The 24,445-nt window shown below is 35.0% G+C and overlaps 1 protein-coding gene across 2 annotated transcripts in view; it reads right to left on the reverse strand.

Annotated features, from left to right (window-relative positions):
• The window catches only part of LOC136031402 (uncharacterized), a 91,937-nt gene extending 67,884 nt beyond the window's left edge, over nt 1-24,053 (reverse strand). Inside the window, exons 1-2 of one of the 2 annotated variants that reach the window (XM_065710947.1) lie at nt 23,772-24,053; nt 20,103-20,332 (exon numbers count right to left, since the gene is read on the reverse strand). In XM_065710947.1, coding sequence (XP_065567019.1) covers nt 20,103-20,332; nt 23,772-24,051 — 510 coding nt within the window. In that variant the 5' untranslated portion in view covers nt 24,052-24,053. Of the gene's footprint in view, nt 1-737; nt 760-20,102; nt 20,333-23,771 lie in introns of those variants that run through there. The other variant, XM_065710945.1, reaches the window with a different exon arrangement.
• Between the last annotated feature and the right edge of the window lie 392 nt (nt 24,054-24,445).

The following is a 24,445-nucleotide window of genomic DNA, read 5'->3' on the forward strand; positions in this document are numbered from 1 at the left end:
GAATTTGCGAAGTGGAAGAAAGGTCGGAAAATTCAGTTGCAAAAGTTTGTGAGCTAAAAATGGAAGTTGCAAAGAATAAAAGACAATGGATAGATTTAAGGCGTATCAAAAAAGGTGTAATGTGATCCTCTACAATTTTGACCCAGAGATAAGAGGTTCTAGCCAAAAAGAGGACATTCTTAGATGCTTAAATGAAATTGTAAGAGACACCAGGTTTATGCAGACGGATATTAAAGATGTTTTTCGCTTACTGTCAAACCAGAAAGTCGGACTAGTCGTCATTAAATTAGCGTCGATGGAATTAAAAAAATCTCTATTTGCTTCAGCGGTACTTTTCAGAAGGTTCCGTTTGACACTAGCCCCAGACTACATTTCTTCAGATTTATTGGCGCGCAGTAAGTTGATACCAATTTTGGAAGCCGCCCGTACGGAAGGACATTTTTACGCAAAGCGGAGGGGTTTGAGACTTTTCGTGGTGGATAAGATTTTTGTATATGATAGTAAATACGTTTTGAGACCATACTGGTTATGCATGACGTATGAAAACAAAGAAAAGAAATGATAAATGAAAAGAGAAAAAACAAATAGGTGAAAAACGAGGATTTTATCAGCCAGTAACAAAATATGAAAAACAAGCAAATATTTCAACAAGGACCTCCGCCAAGTCGTCCTCAGTGCTCAAAAGAAAAAGAAAGAGGAAAAAAAGAAACAAAGAAGAAACAACAGCAAAATCTAACCTTTTTAAGTGAACTGCACGAGAGGAAAAAAGACACTGAATGAAACAACAAAAACCATCTTGAAATCAATGAAAGAGAAGTTACCAATTAGATTGAATAAGTATCCTTTGCCTTGCAACAGATTTCGCCTGTCTACAATTTCGGTTTTCATTAGATATGCGGAGAGGTGGTCTTAAATTAGACTGGGCGAAAATATTCATAGAGTCTTTTAATATTAAATTATTATAAATTGGGCTTAAGGAAATATCTCCCGTTTCTCTATTTATAGCCAAATTTCTATTTATATTTTTTTTATATCTCAATTGCCTCTTTAAAAGGTTGCTGTAGGCCATTTACGGTAGATATTAAAATTGCCTCTTCAAAAGGAACTAAATGGTCAGGATTTTCGTATATATGCTGGGCCAGAGCTGAATAAAAGTTGTCATTTTTATTTTCCAATCTCAGGGACTTATCTATTGAAATTTTGTGTTCTTGCATTCGTTCCCCTAGTTGTTGATGGGTCCTTCCAATGTAAAATTTTCCAAATGAACACGGGACTCTGTAGACACCACTACCTAGTATAGGGTCCGTTTTATCCTTTCCCGAGTTGAAAAAATGTTCAACTATTTGTTCGGTTTTAAAAGAAACAGAGAGACTAGGGTTTTTTTTAAATTTTTCCAAGTTTGTCGCTGAGTTTCGAGACGTATGGTAATGTAGTGAAAATTTTTTCTCAATTGCCAGTGTAACTGAATCAAGGGGGACGGGCTCCCTATTTTCCTGTTTTATCTTTTTTAATCGTCTATCTATTATATTTTCAATGAGGTTGATTCGGTAGCCATTGCAGAATAGAATATCTTTAACATAATCTAACTCGGATTTTACATGATTACGTGAACATATTTTTAGAACCCTGTCAACTAAAGAAATTACTACCCCTCTTTTTACACAAGGAGGGTGATTTGACGAGAAATGTAGATACAGATCATTATGGGTCGGCTTTCTATATATAGAAAAATCAAGGTTAGGAATATTTTTTGTAATTAAAACATCCAAGAAAGGGAGCTTTCCTGAATCTTCCAGTTCTATTGTAAATTGAAGATTCGAATCAAAAGAATTCAAATGTGCCAAAAAAATCTTTTAGAGGGTCCTGACCATGCTCCCAAACAGCAAGAATATCATCAACGAAACTAAACCAGAGAGAGTGTTTTAAGGGGAAACTATTCAAAGCAGACGGTTCTATGAAATCTATGTAGAAGTTTGCCAAAAAAGGAGACAAAACAGTGCCCATGGGTAGGCCCTTGACCTGAAGGAAAATTTTTTCTCGAAACATAAAATATAAAGAGAACTTGTTGCAAAGACGTACACGCGTCATTGTTGTGTCAATTTCCAAGGTTTTATAATCCGACCAAGTAGAATTTTCCTGTAATTTTCTTTGTAAGGCCTATACACATTTATGGACATCGCATGAAGTGTACATGGAATTTGCATCAAAACTAGATAAGATAGTTTTTTTTGTTATACTATGATTTTTCAGCTTCTCAACAAGATCTATGGAATTTTTTATTTAAGATTTCTGTGTTGTTAGAAGAGACTTGAAAATTGTAGGTAAGAATTTTCTTACTCCTGTCGCTGGAGAGCTATAACATGCTACAATAGGACGTAACGGAGTATCCTTCTTATGAATTTTGGGTAGAAAATAAAATTTTGGGGTTGAACAACCTTTTGGGTAAAATTTTCTGTACATTTGAGGGGTGATTAGTCTATTGTATTTTAAAATTTCTAATTCTTTTCTCAACTGCTTGGTGTATTTATCTGTGTGATCAGTTTTTATTTCTTTATAAGTATTTTTATCCAATAAAAAGGTATTTATTTTATTTTGATAATCTGCAGAATCCATAATCACAACTGTGTTTCCTTTGTCCGCTCTTGTAATTACTGTATTTTTATCTTTTTTCAAGTTTTGGAGGATTTTAATTTCTTCCTTTGATTGAGTTGTAAGCGACAATGACGGCTTATAATCAAGAAAACTCTTTACTATTTCTCCTCTTAGTAGGTCTGTATTTTCAACTTCACCATGAGAGCTAAAAATACCGGACTCCACACTCGTAATAATTAATGATTTATTTACGTATGTCTGAGCCATTGCAAATTTAGGTCCATTTGATAGAATACTTAGCTCTTTGGGTATGAAAACCTTGGAGGATAGATTTTCCAAAGGAGAGCCAGGACAAAATCTAGGAAGGAAAATCCGTGTTTGTTGAAAATGTTGAAATTCGAGTTTTGAAAATTTTTCTGATAAGCGAGTTTTCACTTAATTAAAAACGTGTCGGAAGGACCTTTGTGAGATATTTAAAATTTGGAGAAAATTCGGAACGGATAAAGTCTGATGTAATAAAGATTTGAAATTAGATATTTTATTACTAAGGACATATCTTTTGAGTCTATGGTCTTTTAAAATATGTGTTAGAGTTTTGAAACCCATCCTCTGGCTGAACGGGCCTTCAGATTGTGTACCTAAGTGTAAATTGTAACGTAAAAAAGAAGGAAGAATTCGATTTCTTTTGCTAGTTTCTAAGAAATTGAATCGACCAATAAGATTTGCGTGTTTTTTAACACAATTTAAAAGTCTAAAACAATATTGGTCAAATGCTCCCCGTAATCCTGACGTAAATACGTTCTGAGACCATACTGGCTATGCATGACGTATGAAAACAAAGAAAAGAAATAATAAATCTTGGCACATTTGAATTCTTTTGATTCAAATCTTCAATTTACAATAGAACTGTAAGATTCAGGAAAGCTCCCTTTCTTGGATGTTTTAATTATAAAAAATATTCCTAGCCTTGATTTTTCTATACATAGAAAGCCGACCCATAATGATCGGTGTCTACGTTTCTCGTCAAATCACCCTCCTTGTGTAAAAAGAGGGGTAGTAATTTCTTTAGTCGACAGGGTTCTAAAAATATGTTCACGTAATCATGTAAAATCCGAGTTAGATTATGTTAAAGATATTCTATTCTGCAATGGCTACCCAATTAACCTCATTGAAAATATAATAGATAGCCGATTAAAAAAGATAAAACAGGAAAATAGGGAGCCCGTCCCCCTTGATTTAGTTACACTGGCAATTGAGAAAAAAACTTTCACTACGTTACCATACGTCTCGAAACTCAGCGACAAACTTGGAAAAATTTAAAAAAACATAATCTCTCTGTTTCTTTCAAAACTGAACAAAAAGTTGAACATTTTTTCAACTCGGGAAAGGATAAAACGGACCCTATACTAGGTAGTGGTGTCTACAGAGTCCTGTGTTGAAGAATGTCGATGAAGAATGTAGGTAGAAAAGGGAGGAGGTGATTAAGGTTTTCAGGCTACTTATATCAACTGACCTTTTAAATCTGAGAAGGCTAGCTGAATATAGGAAAGTGAGGTTAGATTATAATAGGGTTAAAAGAGTTAAAAAGAGAGAGAGACAGGTAATGATTAATGAGGAAATTAAGAGAGGCTACGGTTTGAATATCCCTAGAGAGCTCTGGTCGGTAGTTAAATCTTCAATGCAGGACCCAGGAACAAGAAGAGAGGTCCCACCAGTTGAGACGTGGCCAGATTATTTTAAAAATAGGGATTCAGAATATACCAGGGCGAATAAGTCAAATGGGTCAGATGATATAGAGTTAGGTCAAGGGACGGCGACATATCCTTTAAGACAGAATGACTATAATTTAATTAGGCCTGTATCACAACAAGAAATTGGGGAACAGATAAAAAAAGATGAATGGTAATTCGTCTCCGGGAATAGATGGGATAACTACAAAGGCCCTTAGGTTAGGAAGGACAACTTTGATGCCCATGTTGGCCGCAATTTTCTCATTCATAGCGGAGAAAGCTTGTTGGCCTTGCTCATGGGACACTTCAGTAGCACTGCATCTTTTTAAAAAAGGTAATAGAAATTTACAAGAGAACTTTAGGTCTTTATAGGAAATGTGGTAAACAAATTGTTTTGTAAGATAATGGAATTTAGGCTACGAGTTTGGTTAGATAAGGAGGAAATACTTAGCCCGATGCAAGTGGGATTCAGAACAAAATTCAGTACTGTTGTCCATATTTTTACTTTAAATATTCTGAGAAGGAAATATGCTAGAGGGAAAAATATTATCGGCTATACGTAGCCTTTTTATACCTGAAAAGGGCGTTTTACTCGGTAAATAGGAGGTTGTTAATAGAAAGTCTGTTAGAAGTAGGTTTACCATCTTACTTTATAGCAATAATAGCAGATAGGTATCGGAGGGTGAAATTTGTCGTGAAAGTTACGGGAAAATCATCTAGATTGGTTACGTCTCAAGTGGGTGTGAGACAAGGATATACTTTATCTCCCAAGCTTTTATTCTTGTTTGTCAATGATTTATTAATGATTTAGATATTTTTACGAAAAATAATGGAGCCACTTATGTATCATTGAATTAGTTTAGTCTAACATGTATGTTATTCGCGGATGACAGCTCTAGTGGCGGATAGTAGAGATAATCTCCAAAAGCATTTAGATATAATAAAAAATTATTTTGAAAAGAAGAATTTAGAGTTAAACGTCAAGAAGTCAGTAGAATTAGTATTTAGGAGCAAAGGGACTGTTGATTCTGAGGTTCATTTTAATTTTGGAGGAATGAGGTTAGAGGTTGAAGAAGAATTTGTTTATTTGGCTGTTAAGTTTAGTGAATTAAGGGGGATGTCTAGGCACATAGATGATTGTAATTTAAGAGGTTATTAGGCTAATAAATATGATTTTGAGAAGTAATTTCAGTCAGCTTGCTGACATGAGGATCCAGAAAAGAGTTTTTCAAACAAAAGTAGCTTCTAGTTCATATTGGGGCTCTGAGGTTTGGGGTTTTGCAAAAGGAGCTAAGCTAGAATTAGTTCAGCTTTGATATTTTAATCTAATCCTAGGCTTGGATTCATTTAGTTCAGTGGTACTGAATGGAGATTTAGGGCTTTTCAAACAGTTCGTGGTAACGAACTGTAGTAAGGAGCGACCCGGCTCAATAGTAAACGAAACTCTAAAAAACGGAATTTCGATACTAAAAGATATATCAAAAGAATCGGATTTTTATGCTGATTTTAAATATATAAATTTCATCAAATTTAGTCTTTGTCATCAAAAGTTACGAGCCTGAGAAAATTTGCCTTATTTTGGAAAATAGGGGGTAACACCCCCTAAAAGTCATAGGATCTTAACGAAAATTACACCATCGCATTCAGCGTATCAGAGAACCCTATAGAAAAAATTCCAAGGTCCAACCTACAAAAATGTGGAATTTCGTATTTTTTGCCAGAAGACAAATCACGGGTGCGTGTTTATTTGTTTTTTTTTTGTTTTTTTTTTCCCCAGGGGTCATCGTATCGACCAAGTGGTCCTAGAGTGTTGCAAGAGGGCTCATTCTAACGGAAATGAAAAGTTCTAGTGCCCTTTTTAAGTGACCAAAAAAATTGGAGGGCACCTAGGCCCCCTCCCACGCTCATTTTTTCCCAAAGTCAACGGATCAAAATTTTGAGATAGCCATTTTGTTCCGCATAGTCGAAAACCATAATAACTATGTCTTTGGGGATGACTTACCCCCCACAGTCCCTGGGGGAGGGGCTGCAAGTTACAAACTTTGACCAATGTTTACATACAGTAATGGTTACTGGGAAGTGTACCGACGTTATCAGGGGGATTTTTTTGGTTTGGGTGTGGGGTTCAGGGGAGGGGGCTATATGGGAGGATCTTTCCTTGGAGGAGTATTTCATGGGGGAAGAGAAATTCAATGAAAAGGGCGCAGGACTTTCTAGCATTACTATAAAAAAAAACAATGAAAATATAAACATGAAAAAGTTTTTTCAATTGAAAGTAAGGAGAAGCAACTTAAAACTTAAAACGAACAGAGATTATTACGCATATGAAGGGTTCTAAAAATACTTTAGCATAAAGAGCGAGGTATTTAGGAGGAGATAAATACTTCGCTCTTTATGCTAAAATTTTTTTAAATAATTTCAACTATTTATTCTACGGCCTTTCTGATTCAGGGGTCATTCTTAATGAATTGGGATAAAACGTAACGTAAGTTACGTAAGTTATGTACGTTTGTTACGTAAGTTAATTCTTAAGTTACGTTTTTTTTTACTAATAAAAACATTCGTTAAAAATTAAAAGATCTAGTTGCCTTTTTGAGTAACCGAAAAATTGGAGGGCAACTAGACCTCCTTCCCCACCCCTTATTTCTCAAAATCGTCTGATCAAAACTAAGAGAAAGCCATTTAGCCAAAAAAAGAATTAATATACAAATTTCATTTTAGTAATTTATGTACGGAGAGCCAAAATCAGACATGCATTAATTCAAAAACTTTCAGAAATTAAATAAAAAAAAACAAATTTTTTTAAATGAAAGTAAGGAGCGACATTAAAACTTAAAACGAACAGAAATTACTCCGTATATGAAAGGGGCTTTTCCTCCTCGACACCTCGCTCCTTGCACTAAAGTTTGATTCTTTCTCGCAACTCTGCTTTTTAAAACAATAAAAAACTTAGCGTAAGGAGCGGGGTGTCGAGGAGGAAAAGCCCCTTTCATATACGGAGTAATTTCTGTTCGTTTTAAGTTTTAATGTCGCTCCTTACTTTCATTTAAAAAAATTTGTTTTTTTATTTAATAACCTTAAGGAGTCTTAAATTGGTTAGAACGGTAAAATTCTGGAGGAAAATAATCAGGCGACATAGAGTTCGGATTTTTAAGGCAGCTTATTCGGAGAGCTTGAAGGACGGTAGACGTGATTCGTGGCCAAACCAGGTCAAGAAAATACTGAGCCTTTGTGGCCTTTCAAAGGAGTGGAATGAAGGAAAAGACCCAATGGGCGAAAGCGTGTCAGTATGGAAGGAAGTCCAGTGAAACCTAAATGACCAAGAAATCCAAAAGTTTCAAGCCCATAAGGACCAATCGATGTCTTTGAGGTTTTGCTCCCGATCTAAGATTTTTGGGGGAGGAGGTTTATTTTGAATTTGGATTGAATAAAGAGGATCTGAAGAATTTCTTTTGTCGGTAAGAGGGGATAGTTTGGATTTAGGTAAGAGAAGGAAATTTTTGGGAAAGTTTAGGCCGGCAGCTGGACCCTACTTTTGCCCTATGTTTGGATATGTGAATGAAAACTTATTTCATTTTGTATCCGAGTGTCAAGAGCTGTCTGAATTGCGGAGGGAATGTTTTGGACGAAAGTTTGGGAGTGAATGTTGGCTAACTGAGTGGATGGCTGAGAGGAACGCATATGCTATTAAACAGTTGTGGAAGTTTCTTCGTTTAGGGATTAAACATAGGGAATCAAGTTTGAGGTTATAGTTTGTTAGGCGTATTGTTGTTGTATAGTTGTATTCTGTTCTTGAGTTATGTTTGTTGACTGTATTCTGTGCATTCTCTGGTTCTTTTGTTGCTCTTTTTATTGATTTGATTTGTATTACCTAAAGTTGTTTTTGTTCCTTAGCTTGTTTGTAGACTGTAATATGTGTTGCTATGGCTTATCCAAAATCTTAACTTATCCAAGATGTTTGTGGCTCAACAGCACAGCAGCAATATCTAAGTAAAGGCTGACGTATTAAGTTAAAACTGTCAATGCATGTTGAGAAGAATGTCGAAGATGAATCGGAGGGCAACAAGCCCCCTTCCCTCGTACTATTCTAGATGAAATTGTAATACAGATTAAAAGTTTTAAAAGTAAATTTATTTAAAAGAGTCAAAAGATTTAACAATTCAGCCTGCAGGGATGCCCTGCTTCGACCTCAGCTCCTAGGGCAAAAAAGCGAATTAAACAATACGTCCATTTTTTACAGGCAGGATTTGTTACTGGAAAAGGGGGAAAATGTTTAATCATGTTTGCTTGAAAAGGCTAAGGGTATTGAGATGAAGCTTCGGGAAGTTGTGAACTAAATCAAAAGACACTATGTTCATCCAAGTTATCAGAAAAAAATGTATATGGAATATCTTAAGACGGGTGAGGGTATTAACTTGACAATTTCATGGCCACTGCTGCTGTGGTTGCAGCAGCGACTACTCGTGAATACGGTTAGAAGAGTGATAATGTGATAATCACAACAAGTCCCAACAACAAGAACTGTGATAATCACAACAAGTCCCAAAAGAAGACAAACCCTATAAAAGGGATTATTCTTTGAAGCATTGACAGGAAGTAGGAACTGAATTTACGCCAAAATTTCTTAACTCAATGGAAACAGCTTATTTAACCCCAAGGGACTTAAAGATAAAGAATAATGAATATAATTACTCCATTCAAAGATACAACTGTATATTTATTTCTGTATATATGTATGCATAATTATTTTATTGAGAACGCTTTTGAAAAAATCCAAATAGCTAAAGCAAAAGGGATGGGAAAATGTCTGATGTAATGATGAATGAAGATAGATGACGGCTAGAAGACATTTGTCAACAAGCATCACTACGAATCTCAAATGGAAATAAAGGATAACAAAATCCACGGTTGGAAAAAAAAGCGACAGGGATGATCACATCGAATAGTAAATAAAATTCGCAGCTATAAGAGAAGCAACAGTAAGAATCACAATAAGTCTGAGAATAAAACGACTCCTATAAAACAAACTATTCTTTGATGCGCTAACAAGAAAGATGAATTAAATTCACGTCATGATTGCTTAGGTTACGCTAATAAACATTACAGGATTGAATATATGCAAGCCTGCTAAATACCGACTGCCCGAGCTTGGAAGAAGCCCAGGCTCCCAGTACTATTAATTACAATAGTACCTTTAAGTACTATTCATTATTTAATGAAAAAAATAGTACAAACAAGAATTTGGATGCTGTCCCTTCCCTAGCAGTAAAAGTATAAAGCCTCCTGCGTCATTGACGCTTTACTGAAACGAATTATATTCAAGTTTTTTCTTTCGTACTTCTTGCAACATTGAAAATAAAATGAAAATTTCAGAGAATTAAAATCTTGAACCAAGGATCTTTTGGCAATTAGTATCATTATATATCAAACATTCAGTTTAATTTTATTAGTTCTTTCTGTGAGTGCTCAAGACACATATAGATGTCACGACTAACTAGAGTTTGGCTACTGCCCGTTTCCCTAACTGTAAAACTCTGAAGCCTACTGCGTATTTCGCAAATAAAATGAAAATTTAAGTAAAACAAACTCTTTAGCTGATGAGCTTTAGCAACTAGTATCATTATATATCAAATCTTCAGTTTAATTCTATTAGTTCTTTCCAAGAGTGTTCAAGACACACATAGTTTCAAACAGTTCGTGGTAATGAACGGTAGTAAGGAGCGACCCGGCTCAATAGTAAACAAAACTCTAAAAAATGGAATTTTGATATCAATAGCTACATCAAAAGAATTGCATTTTAATGCTGATTTTAAATATTTAAGTTTCATCAACTTTAGTCTTACCCATCAAAAGCTACGAGCCTGAGAAAATTTGTATTATTTAAGCAAATAGGGGGAAACACCCCCTAAAAGTCGTAGAATCTTAACGAAAATGACACCATCAGATTCAGCGTATTAGAGAACACTACTGTAGAAGTTTCAAGCTCCTATCTACAAAAATGCGGAATTTCGTATTTTTTGCCAGAAGACAAATCACGGGTGCTTGTTTATTTGTTTGTTTGTTTGTTTTTCTTTGTTTTTTTTGTTTGTTTTTTCCAGGGGTCATCGTATCGACCAAGGACCCCGTATCGGTCCTAGAATGTCGCAAGAGGGCTCATTCTAATGGAAATGAAAAGTTCTAGTGCCCTTTTTAAGTGACCAAAAAAATTGGAGGGCATCCAGGCCCCCTCCCACGCTCATTTTTTTCCCAAAGTCAACGGATAAAAATTTTGAAATAGCCATTTTATTCAGCGTAGTAAAAAAAACCTTATAACTATGTCTTTGGGGATGACTTACTCCCCCACAATTCCTGGGGGAGGGGCTGCAAGTTACAAACTTTGATCAGTGTTTGCATGTAGTAATGGTTATTGGGAAGTGTACAGACGTTTTCAGGGGGATTTTATTTTGTTTGGGGGTGGGGCTGAGGGGAGGGGGCTATGTGGGAGGATCTTTCCTTGGAGAAATATGTCATGGGGGAAGAAAAATTCAATGAAAAGGGTGCAGGATTTTCTAGCATTATTATAAGAAAACAATGAAAAATAAACATGAAAACGTTTTTTCAAATGAAAGGAAGGATAAGCATTGAAACTTAAAACGAACAGAGATTATTACGCATATGAGGGGTTCTAAAAATATTTTAGCATAAAGAGCGAGGTATTTAGGAGGAGATAAATACCTCGCTCTTTATGCTAAAGTATTTTTAGTAATTTCAACTATTTATTCTACGGCCTTTCTGATTCAGGGGTCATTCTTAAAGAATTGGGACAAAACTTATGATTTAGTGTAAAGAGCGAGGTATTAACGAGGGTACAAACCCCCTCGTATACATAATAACAATATAATATTATGAAAGTTTGTTACGTAAGTTAATTCTTAAGTTACGTATATTTTTTACTAATAAACCGTTAAAAATTAAAAGTCCTAGTTGCCTTTTTAAGTAATCGAAAAATTGGAGGGCAACTAGACCTCTTTCTCCACCCCTTATTTCTCAAAATCGTCTGATCAAAACTAAGAGAAAGCCATTTAGCCCTTATATGTCCTCAGGGCAAAACTTACAACTCTTGCCCCTGGACGCTGAGGGTTTTGGTGACTCTGGAGTTTTAGTTATTTCATCTTTGAAGGATTTTTAACAAAATGGCTATCTCAAAATGTTTATCGGATAAATTTGAGAGGAAAAGGCGTGGGGGGGGGGCTGCTAGTCGCCCACCGATCACTCTTGACTTAAAAAGGGCACTAGAACTTGAGCCCTCAAATGAGCCCTCTCTGAAGTATAGCGTTGCCTTTGTTTTTGGTTTCTTGCATAGTGATTTTATTTTGCCTACTGGCGTTCTGTTGACTTTCCAAAAAAACTACTGATTCATCAGTTAAATCAGAGATTTTCTTTGAATGACAAAAATAACTTAAAAGCCGAACAAAAATGGACTTAATTGCTTAGACTCTCGCTAATCGTGGAAAATATAGGAGAGAAAAATTTATTTCTGAAAATCTAAGGGAAAATTTGTCTTTTTTTCAATTTCTTCGATAAAAATGCAAAAAAGGAGCTTTCAATCAAAATACTCCTAAGAAGTTATTTTTCAAAATTAACGTGGAGGAATCTAGGTGACACTTTTCCTCCCCTGCTCACCTTTCGCGTCCACGACCCCTGCCCATCTGGGGCCTCACTTGGGAAGTGACGCCACTGATTCCTTGATTCAAAATAAACCCAGGATACTCTGCTTGGTAATACCGTGGCCAGGGATCGATGGGCAGATACTTCCTCATTTTAATAATTATAGTTTCCGTAGGATAGCTGAACTACTCTTTGTAGTTAATTCTAATTCCGTTACCAATTTTAAGTAAATGCTAATAGCTGTGCATGTTTTTTTTCAGCTGTTTTATTCTTTACAAATAATGTTCATCTATCAATTCATTTGCCTTCTCTACACTAAAAATTGTTTTAGAAGGAATTTTGTCAAACAAGCATTAACATGAACATTCGAATCACGCGAAGATTTTAATTATTAGGTTGTCTCTCTTGACCAACTACGAGTCATATATTTGGCTTTATACTGGTATAGGTTTTTCTATTGAGTTTGAAAAATTATAGCAGGGCAGGACTATTTCCTGGATTTTCATTAGGGGGGGGGCACTTTATTTAAAAGGGGGTTTTTAAACAAAAACTTTTAACATGCATCGAAAAGATGTGTGTATGCATTTTCGTTATATTTCACGAGTCGGACAAACATTTCAAGGGTTTGAGGGGGGGTCAAACGCCCTACCCTCCTGCCTTGCATTGTAGTAGCCATAGTTTTATTTATCCCAAAATATTCAGACGAGTTTTTGGCAATATATTGCCACGGCAGTGGAGCCTAGGTAAGAAACAAAGGGAGAGAAAGAGATGGAGAGAGAGAGAAAGATTTTAATCTCATCCTCCACCACAACCTGCTCAAAGCTTTATTCTATGCTTGCTCTCGTAGTTTCAATCTCCTTCCATTTCTTTTTATGACTTCTTCAGAGCCTGTATCGGGTGATCTGCTGTTTATTTGGCTTACAAAAAAAGTAAATCTTGTCAATCTATCATCCTTCATCTAGAAATATTTCTTTCACTATAGCCATAGAAAAAAATTGAACATTATAATTATGTGCAGTTGTTCCTTGATATTCTGCACAGATTGACCCTCAACAAAACTTCTAGCCTTTCTTCTTTGACCTTTCAAAACCGCAACGTTCGAGGGAATACTTGATCAGTATTATCATCGTGGTTTCCAATATCCTAATCTAATATCTTAGACTAATTTTTTATATATAATTTATAATTAGACTGGTTACATGCTAACCAGGTTACTGAAATCAGCCACTTGATTAATTTGCTTGTTAGGTAATATTACCTCATCGTCCTCTTCTTAGCCTAAGTGACTTACTCTTCTTAACATATATCTTATCGCTTATTGTCGTACCCTGAGCGCTCAAAGCCTCTAAAATCCATTCCATTCGGCTAAGATTTATAAATAGGAAACTCATAGGATATCATCTGTATAATCTAAATCTCAGAAAATGTTTTCATTTGATATCAATTTGATGGAATATTTTAACATAACTTTTGACGCAATCCTTATGACAAAGTCAATCAAATCTAGACCTACTTTGCCTGAGCAACGTGAAGTGTTACGGTAACCTCTCTCCGGCTTCGCCGAATAAAGTGTTGCGAGAGCAACACTTTGGTTTTGTTTCTTTGCTATCGGTTAAACGCTGAAGTTGTAAGCCTATCGAAGCTTTTAAAACGTTATGTTCAAAGACGAACGCGATCAGTAACCATACGATCTAAGGGCATTCCTCAGCGTTGAAAAAACAACAATAACAAAAGAATACGAAAGAAGCGACTAAATTTACTTTGCAGCCAGTTGAACTTTATCCTTTTCAATCGTAGACATCGTGACGGATGAAAACTTGTAACAATATCTTATATAACCTAGTTGGTATTATAAAGATATCCGTAACTTTTCAGGATTAAAATACAAAAGGTGACACTAATTATTACGAAACTACTTCATTGTTTTACGTTATCGTTTGTACCTGTTGCGTAAACACTTAATTCTAGGTTACAGTGAGTATGGGTAGGCTACACCAACTAGAAAAAGTTACAAACCCCTCTTCACTGAAGATGATTGTAGCCAAACAGACGATTATTACTTACAAGTCCCCTGCATGTCTTACCACTGGAACCAAATTGGTTTTACCATCAAATAAACCGGAAACAAATAATAGGTACACCAACTAGCCAAAGTTGCAAACCCATTATTGCCGAAGATGATTATGGTCTAACAGCTGACTGTTGCTTAAAAGTCCTCTACTTGTCTCACAATTGGTATCGGCCTATTTTTGGTTTCAGTGTGTACCCTACTATTGAAGTTGTCAACCCCTTGAAACTTTCAAACTAGTATATCTAATGAAGGAATTTTTGTACCAAAAAATGGATGGTATATACTTTGATCAGGATATCAAGGACTATCGATTGCCGTCAAAAAAAAAATTCTATCTGTCTTAGTTCAAAAGTTGATTTTTTTTTTTTTTTACGTAGGCCAACTTTTTGACGTCACCCCTTAGAAAGGAGGAAAAGATAAGCTCCAATTTCTTTAGCAATGACAGAAATTTAAAGTTTAAGAGGTACATGTGATAACACTTCTCTACCTCAATCCCAAATCCGAAAAAACAAATGATAAACCCAGCCGAAATCACGGCAGCACTTTCGGACCCATGGGAAAATGCCACTTTTTTGCTTCTGTAATTTTTTTTATTTATCACTCAAAGAAGATATATTGGCTGTGGGGCCGGGTAACTGCCGCATATATTTAATACTTATATATTTTAGTCCATCTTCAATTTGAAAGTGGTGCCTGCCTGCTTGCCTGCTAGAACGGAGCTTTCCACTCGAAAGCAGAAACATGGTTTGATGAAACAAAAGTTTGGCTGCACAACTTCAGATACTCCTCTCTGACATAGGCTATATAACTCCACTTCACTTCCCACACCATAGGCTCTGGATCGTGGACAAGCAAAAACCATCCTTTTTGGCCCCAGGCAAGAGTTCTGCGGAGCTTTCCAAAATGTAATGCCATATTCATCAATCCGGTCTGAGGTCCACACTTTCCGTAAAAACTGCACAGGTTAGTCCCTTACCAGTTTCCAGGAATAAGCCGACATCGGCGGCATAGGAAAAAAAAAACGGGACAAAACCAAAGTGTTGCTCTCGCAACACAATTAACTTGAAAGCTGTAGAAGGTTCCTTCACCCCTTATATGTACACTAGAATTTCGAAACAGCTCGAGCTCAACCAGAGAGGTGGGGGTCCGAAGCACTTGTTATCAGAGTATCTACCAGAGCGTATTTCCAGATTTAGACCGAAATTGTTGAAAAGCAAGAGCTAGTGTCTTTGTAATCATACTAGAATCTGAGGATCAAAATCTGACCGTATTTCTTTCAGGGGAGTAAAGCTGATCATCTCTAATTTTTACTAACAAATTATGCAAAAGAAGAGATTATTAAATTTAAAATAAACTTCGTGGAAATTAAAGGTTGGTTTCTTAGTTGTACTTTGTGGATGTCTATGTGGATGTCTAAAAAAACTTATTAGAGTTTAATCAAACTGTGTGGGTGTTAGAGTAAACGCCCTAATTGAGCCTTGTGGTGTTGCGGGTTCAACCCACTCTCTGAGTGGGGAGAGGGAAGATCCATATTTTCATGTCATACCAGCAGCCACATCAGATAGAAAACATGGTTGTATTAAAGCCAAACTTTTTTGAAATAAGAGCTACTGTCACAGTCATGTCTGGGTTCAACCCACTCTCTGAGTAGGGAGAGGGAAGATCCATAAATTCATGTCATACCAGCAGCCACATCAGATAGGAAATATGGCTGTATTAAAGCCAAACTTTTTAGAAGTGAGAGCTACCGTCACAGCCATGTCCCCGGGAGGTGCGTATCCTATAACACATTTATGGAAGAAGAAAGGGCGGGTGGCGGGTCTCAAAGTTGTTATCATCAGGAAATATTATCAGGAGGGGCTTCTTGATCAAGGTTAAATTTGATTTGAATTAAGACCAAGTGTCACAACTATGCTTTTGTGTCATACGTTCTGAGTTTTTTTTCATTCTTCCATCTACTAGAATAGGCTGTTGCAAGATAACCTAACTTAAAAAATTAAATTATAAATCTTCTAGTTGTGCTGCTTAGGAGGTTTTACACGGTCTGGCCTATATTGGTGATTGGGTCCCAATACTCTTGTCATCAGGACATCTAATGGATGGGGTTATTAGATCTTGACCAAACCTGGTTGGAAGCAAAAACTGATTTTCTATTTATAAGTTTCAAGGATCAAGACCCAATCTGGGCTGAAGGAAAAAGCCTTCAGTTCTTGTCCACAGGACATCTAACTCAAATGAACATTAAATTTTAATAAAACTGGGCAATAGGCAAGGGCAAATGTCCAAGTTTCCTAGCTTCTAGTTTTGTAAACATTTAAATTGAGTTTTTTTTTTTGTTATTTAAAATAGCCCATAAATTAAGAACTTGAATAGTTCACTGAAGTGGCTGACTCATAATCACTTCATATGATGCTGACATTTTTTATCATAATTGATATTTAATTTTCTTCTACTATTTTTGTTTTTAGCTTTTTAAAAGAAAGCGAGTGAGCATCATTTTCTAAAGTTTCAATTGAAGAACTATTTTAAGTTAGAAACTTTTCCAGTTAAAACATATCATGTATATATATATCTATATAATCAAACATGATCATCTGTGATATGAAAAATCAGATATGAGGAAACATCTGATGTAACCTATATAGTATAGTATATTATCATGGCCAAAATCAATAGCGGTTAACAATAATTCTTCTGAAAACTTTTTAACGGCAAATATAAATTTTTACAGTTCTTGATTGGGATAAAAAGCATAAGGTCGTTTGAATAATTTTACGAAGAGTTTATATATCAAATACTACTATAAAGTCACACTAGTCACCTGCTCATATTAGTTTTCAATTATTTTGTGTCCTATAAAATCATGGAAATTTGTGATACATCCTCTGATTCTGACTTTGGGTTACCAGTTTGCTAATTCAATAACTCTTTGAAAACCAATAAACTTAATAAATGGCATAACAGCAACTCCCTTAATGCATGAACTATGATCTCAAAGGAAGGTCTCATATTTTCTAAAATAAAAAATAAAAATGCATAGGAACAATTACTTTACATCATTTTTTCTAGGAGGGAGTGTGCAAAGAGAATATTTCAGAGAAGATTCATCACTAATTACCATTTAAATATACTATTGACTTTTGTTTTTATATTATATTGGTTTTAGCCAGTAATGATCCCACTGGAAGTCTAATTGGATGAGGACACTATCATGTAATCTGCAATACTTTACTGAATTTTCTGACATCCAATATTAGCAATAGGTTTCCAGTTGTTTTCACATTTCTTGGGTACTAAAATTATCGAGGCTTGTTCTAATTAATAACTCACTCATAGATTATCTCTACCAGATATCTCACTCCCAGCAAAATACATGAAACTAAGTGTCCCTCAATTGCAATGGTTATCTAACGAAACCACCCCGCCCGTGTAATCTAGCGCAAATGTCATTGGATATCGTCAGTATTTAGGATGGTAAATCATCTAATCGGATGGCTGTTGAGCATTGCAATAATATTGAAATGAGATATCTGCGTAAGCATCAACAATCTTTGGCTCATCACCAAGACAAGGAATTTTGCCATTTTATTTGATTCTCTGTCAATACAGCATGCATTTGATTTGCAAAGAAATTATCAATATTTTGCCGTGTCTTGACGACAGATAAAAAGCGTATTCTTTTTTGACAAAAGAATTACAAATTGAATCACTAAATTCTAATTTGAACCTCAAATTATGACAACTTTTGTATTTAAGATGGCTTGTTTGTTTTCAAGAGAGATGAGGACTATTACAATCATTTAATATGCTGAATAAAAGCAAGCGATAGATTAAGTCTATATTAAAGAATGCTAAATTAACAAATTCAAAGTACTACGAAAAATACATTCAATAGGCTATTCCAAATCGAAATAAAGAGGCACAAATCAAATGCTAAGTTATAAATGTTGACATGATGTCGACTGTTTGTCGACATTGTAATTCCAACTCAAATGCGGCTCAAGCTGCGTTCTCGAGGCTTCATGGAGTAACGCAGAGCGATTAAGTTTTACTGTTTTGAGCACAATTTATCATTTAGATAAATTTAAAAAACAGAACTAAGTTTACTTTGGAGATTTTCAAGTCATGCAAGTCTAAGTGAAAAGCCAGCTATGACCTGAAATCTTAAACGACGTTAAAGACGTTGGCTCAGCCTGAGACCGAGTCCAAAAGCTCGACGTTCTTGAACTTTGATGTATCAGGTTAAAAATTCAATTAGTTTGCCAAGGTATTTGTAGTAGAGAAATGATCCTCCATTTTGATAGATGAGGATATTTTCTCCAAAACAATTGAGTCGTAAATCCGCTCTATCTATACAGTATTGAAGTTGTAAAAACAAATACGATGATTTGTTAAAAAAAAAGGCGTGTTAGCCCATTTGGGATTCATATATTAGATTGAGTCTTAAATAGGACTGAATAAAAGTTTATTTATCTGGTACTCCTAAGACGTTAAGTTTTTTTGTAACGGTAAATATAAATTTTTACACTTTTTTAATCGCGTAAATTAATGAAAAACTTCAAGAGACTTGAGCTTATTTTGAAAGATTTCAAGTTCTTCTATTGCTAGCCTTATTCAAAGAGGCGATAAGATAGTCTATCTCAAAAAGTGTTTTTACACTCGATTCAGTCTGACATCAAACTTGAAGCTCAACGTTGTTGCACTTTTGGTAAACAAGATACAAATTCAACGAGTTTTCAACAAATCAGATTCAAGAAACCAAGAAGTTTGGGGCACGGCCCGTGACCGATCCCAGCGCCTAGAATCCGCTTTAGTTCATCCAGGCTGAAAAAAAAGTTTTGGGTGTGAGTAGCATAAAGAACACCTGAGGAAGATAGCACTAGCAAAGTTCTTTTCATGGGATCAGCTTTGTTTTGTTTTCTAACTCGATAAATTTAGTCAGAGTGTGAAAACCGGTCCTGCAATTTTCTTTCGATTGTAATAGGTGACGACTTCCACTTAGAATGGGATTTTATAAGAGAGCCAACATCAGGTTTAATTTAGCTTATTGGAATCCATTCAGAGGTGGTTTAAGGGAGGATAGTGGGGAACTTGCCCTGGGCGCAGATGTTTTAGGTGCACGAAATTTCAATGAAATAAGCTAAAGATTATAATCATTTTGCAATTTTTTAAATCTTATTTTTATTTTAGATTAAGTAGAGGGTACAATAAGTATAAGCAAATTGAATCCAAAATTTTCATTTTTTCTATATCCTCATCACCATACCTAACGAGATACTTAAGAATTTTGTAGATGCTAAAATAAGAATAGTCAGATTTAAATAAACGGAAAATGGTGTTAATAGATAAATTTTTTGTTAAAGCTTGGCCTGACAATTTTTCGGAGACAGAGGGGGGAGGGGGCTAATCAAGATTTTGCCTTGGGCACAAGAGAGGCCAGAACCAGAGCTTTTTAAAAAAGAACTTAGTGATCTAGATGCTCAAAAATGATCTGGATGCTTCTTTTGTCTTTTCATTTCTTTCTGTCCACAGGATGAAAATCACCATTGTTTTCTTGGTTATTTTTTAGGGGTTACTGTTCAGCCAGCCGTATCCAAATTATCCGGCTAGGAAGTCACAAAAAATACAGTTCTAAGCTTTCACCGGGAGTAATTTATTGGTCAAATATAAAATATAAGGTGAACGCAAGCCATCCAATAAAATTCATTTTGTTTAAAGCGGCTAGATGTGACAAGTACAGTGTAAGGAGATCTCTGAGCCGACAGCTTTTGTGTTTTTCAGGAGATGGCTTTTTCCTTTAATCAGAACTTATAACTTTAGGAAACGAGAGGAAAAGATAATACACTAATTAGAAAGCCGAGTAATTAGCCACACAATACTTTCTCGTTTTTCATCCTAAACGTCATATACAGCCAGCGTGGTCTTAGAATGTAGTTAAGAGTAAATATTGCCCTGCTAATCCTTCTTTTGAAAACTGATTAGAAAACAGTTATTGGCGAAGTGTCTCTGAATACAGCCTTTTGCCATGACAACGATGATTTAAGAATCATAACTTGCATTACCCTTGTGTAGCAATCCTGGGCTCCTTTGGCATCGTACTTTTTATATTTTGCATCTCCTTGTCCTAAAATTGAAGCAAATAAAGATTTTCTATCTTCTTTGGTTTTTTTGTTCTCTTTCTTGCCACGTTCTTGAAGTGGTATTTCTGCACCAAAACTAGATGGCAGGTCAGTGAATTCGAGCTCTGGTGGGGGTGGAGCTGAAGGTTCATTATTCAATTCGTGTACCAGAGCTAAAACACAAGGTCAAAAGCCATGTTATTTTGTCTTGTGACGTTCAATCTCATAGTCATGAAAAATAAAACACGCACAAGTGATACTTATATTTTTTCCTCTATGTAATTTTTTTGTTGTTGAAAAATTAACTTTTTCAGCTTTGACAGTTTGTCGGATGACCGTATAGTGTTTTTCCCCTATTCCATATTGTTAAGCATCATCAATACAGGGTAATATACGTTCTTTCCTTTTAAAATTTGAAAACAAACCAATTAATTTCTTTTCCACAATGCCAGCCCATTTCTAATATATTTTTAACTTTGAATAATATTTTTAACTTTAGTGGAGAAGACTTTTGACTGATTTGTTTTGTCGGAAGAGAGCCATGACTCAAATCAAAAGCAAACGTTTACAGAAAGAGTGACAAATATTGCTAAAAACAATTGTTAAATTGTTAAAACAAAATCAAAAAGATTCAGCTGATACCGAGGATCAGCTTTGGCTTAAATTCGATTTTAGTTAAATGATTAAATAAAAAAAACAAGTTTTTAAATGAAAGTAAGGAGCGACATTAAAACTTAAAACGAACAGAAATTACTCCGTATATGAAAGGGGCTTTTCCTTCTCAACGACCCGCTCTTTACGCTAAAGTTTGACTCTCTCTTAACTCTACATTTAAAAACAGTAAAAAAAAACGTGTAGGGGGTGTTTCCCCCTATTTTCTAAAATAACGCAAATTTTCTCAGGCTCGTAACTTTTGATGGGTAAGAATAAACTTGATGAAACTTATATATTTACAATCAACATCAAAATGCAATTATTTTGATGTAGCTATTGGTACCAAAATTCCATTTTTTAGACTTTTGGTTACTATTGAGCCGGGTCGCTCCTTACTATAGTTCGTTACCACGAACTGTTTGATAGAGATCACAATTTTCTGCTCCCAAAGCTCGCTACTGAAACCTCGTGTATGAAACTCAAAATATAATAAGATTTTAAAGTTTAACTAAATTGAACATTTTGTGTTTTGGACCAAAAGAATATATAATTTAGTGAAAATCGGTAGACTGTGTCTCAACAGCCTGATCCGGTTTTGTATTTATGATTAGCCTAATGTAACCCTAGGGACTTCAGATCTGTGTACCTGCGATTACCACGCAGTGAGTTAATTTTGATCATGCCAAACATAAAATCGAAGTTTGGAATTCAGAGTTTTTGTCCAATGAATTATTTTATTACTACTAGAAAAATAACATTCAGAAACACATATTTCTAGTCTTCCGCTATGTTTTTTTTTTTGTCAGTAATTGGTATTTCAAAAAACAAATTTTCAGGATTTTTTCAAAAAACCGAAAAATCGGTCTATGAAAAACTGATTCAATTACAAGTCATAAGGAAAACAGTGAACCTGGTATAGCAATCGTTTTTTATTTTTATTTGGGTGTTTTATATAATCCAACATGAGTTTCTTTTTAGTAATTAAATAAAAAAAACAAGTTTTTTTAACTGAAAGTAAAGAGCGACATTAAAACTTAAAACGAACAGAAATTACCCCGTATGTGAAAGGGGCTGTTCCCTCTTCAACGCCTTGCTCTTTGCGCTGAAGTTTGACTTTAATCCTTCCGCATATAAAAGGGTTTGACCCCAACTCAACGCCTCGCTCTTTACGCTAAAGTTTGACTCTTTTTCTCAACTCTACTTTTTAAAACAACAAAAAGTTTAGCGTAAAGAGCAGGGCGTTGAAGAGGGAGCAGCCTTTTTCATATACGGGGTAATTTCTGTTCGTATTAAGTTTTAATGTCGCTCCTTACTTTCAGTTAAAAAAAACTTGTTTTTTTTTTAATTTAATTTCTGAACGTTTTTTAGTTAATCCATGTTTTAATTTCGACTCTCCGCAGAAGAATAATTAAAGCGACATTTGCATATTTTTTTATTTGGCTAAATGACTTTCCCATAGTTTTAACCGAATGATTTTGAAAAAAAGGAGGGGGGAGGAAGCACAGTTGCCCTCCAATTTTTTAGGTACTTAAAAAGGTAACAAGAACTTTCAGTTTCTTACGAACGTTTTCATTAGTAACAGATATACGTAACTTACGAATTAGCTTACGTAACAAACTTCTATATTTGTATGTTTTTATTACGTATATGACAGGGTTAGCCCACTCGTCAATACCTCGCTCTTTATGCTAAAGCTTAAATGTTGTCCCCAGAATCACAAAGGCCGTAAAATAAATAGTAGAAAAAAGGAGGGGGTAGGAAGTACAGTTGCCCTCCCATTTTTTAGGTACTTAAAAAGGTAACAAGAACTTTTAGTTTCTTACGAACGTTTTCATTAGTAACAGATATACGTAACTTACGAATTAGCTTACGTAAGAAACTTCTATATTTGTATGTTTTTATTACGTATATGACAGGGTTCGCCCACTCGTCAATACCTTGCTCTTTATGCTAAAGCTTAAATTTTGTCCTCTGAATCACAAAGGCCGTAGAATAAATAGTTGAAATTACTAAAAATACTTTAGCGTAAAGAGTGAGGTATTAGGAGGAGGTGAACCCCTTATATGCGTAGTATTTTCTGTTTGATTTAAGTTTTAATGCTATTCCTTACTTTCAGTTGAAAAAACTTTTTCATTTTTATTTTTTCATTGTTTTTTAAATAATGCTAGAAAATGCTGCCCCCTTCATGGAAATCTTCTTCCCCCGTGACAAATTCCTTTGTGGAAAGTTTTCCCCACATAACCCCCTCTTCTTAACCCCTCCTCCCAACCAAAAAATCCCCCTGAAAACATCTTTCCATTTCCCAATAACCCTTACTATATGCAAACACTGGTCAAAATTTGTAACTTCCAGTCCCTCCCACGAAGACTGTGGGGGAGTAAGTCGTCCCCAAAGACATATTTATAAGGTTTTTAGACTATGTTGAATAAAATGGCTATCTCAGAATTTTGATCCGACGACTTTGGGAAAAAATGAGCGTGGGAGGGGGCCTAGGTGCCCTCCAAAAACTTGATGAAACTTACATATTTAAAATCAGCATTAAAATGAAATTCTTTTGATGTAACTATTGGTATCAAAATTCCGTTTTTTAGAGTTTTGGTTACTATTGAGCCGGGTCGCTCCTTACTACAGTTCGTTACCACGAACTGTTTGATCAATCTTTCAAAAAAAAAAAAAATCAAAATATATTTTTATTTCAATTAATTGCAAAATCGGTCTTTCAAAAATCGATTGGATTATTGCTCATTAAAAAAAATTGTAGGGCTGGTAGAGCAATTTCTTCTGTATTTTCAGCCTTTTCTATGGTACCATTGATTAAAACTCTGATAGCGCTTATAAGCATAATTCTAGCTTCAGCTTTTCTTTTAATGAAATTAATAGAGTTTTTCTGTCCAAAACACTGAAAACACACAAATTTCTGACCATAAATTCTGTCTAAGGTGTAGCTTAAAATATTACCTAGTTTCGCTGTTGATGGAAGCTTCACACTTGTTCGTTTGATAGGATTTCGATAGAACAAATAATCAGGAAGTTTACAAAAACTGCAAACTGTTAAGGGATCCACATCCTCATCTCTTTTTCGTCTTAAAAACCTCCCATTTGAAAGCCGATTTTTTGTTTTATCTTGTTTCTTTTTTGAACCAACTGAAGAAGATGACTCTGTAGGTGATCCTTGCTCACTTTCATCAATAATAAAATATAAAGTTGAGTCTTCTCTTTCACCCCTCACGGCAAGCATACTGAAAGAACGAAAAACGAATCTATCATTTCTTCTGCTGTTGGACATAAACAATGCAATTTAGTTATTTACCAGGAAAAGCCGTTTTTGTTGAATATACCAATTAAAAACAAGGTCTAGGAACTTTAACAATTTACCAAAAGAAAAAAAGAGATAATTTTGTCTTGTAGTTTTGTGGTAAAAGTTGTGATTTAAGCTTACGGGTTTACAAAATACATCATGCTTATACCTGAAAGAGAATCTTCACTTTTTTTAAAACCCGTTCAAAATTTTAAACACATAGTAAGAACAAAAAGTTGAATTTCATATTATCGGATCTCCTGTAGAAAATTCCAAGTTAGCAGAAACAATAAAAAGTACTTGAGTCACAACATTTTTGACTAGTAGTATATCT

The sequence above is a fragment of the Artemia franciscana genome, chromosome 9, assembly GCF_032884065.1.
Source record: "Artemia franciscana chromosome 9, ASM3288406v1, whole genome shotgun sequence".
Lineage (NCBI taxonomy): Eukaryota > Metazoa > Arthropoda > Branchiopoda > Anostraca > Artemiidae > Artemia > Artemia franciscana.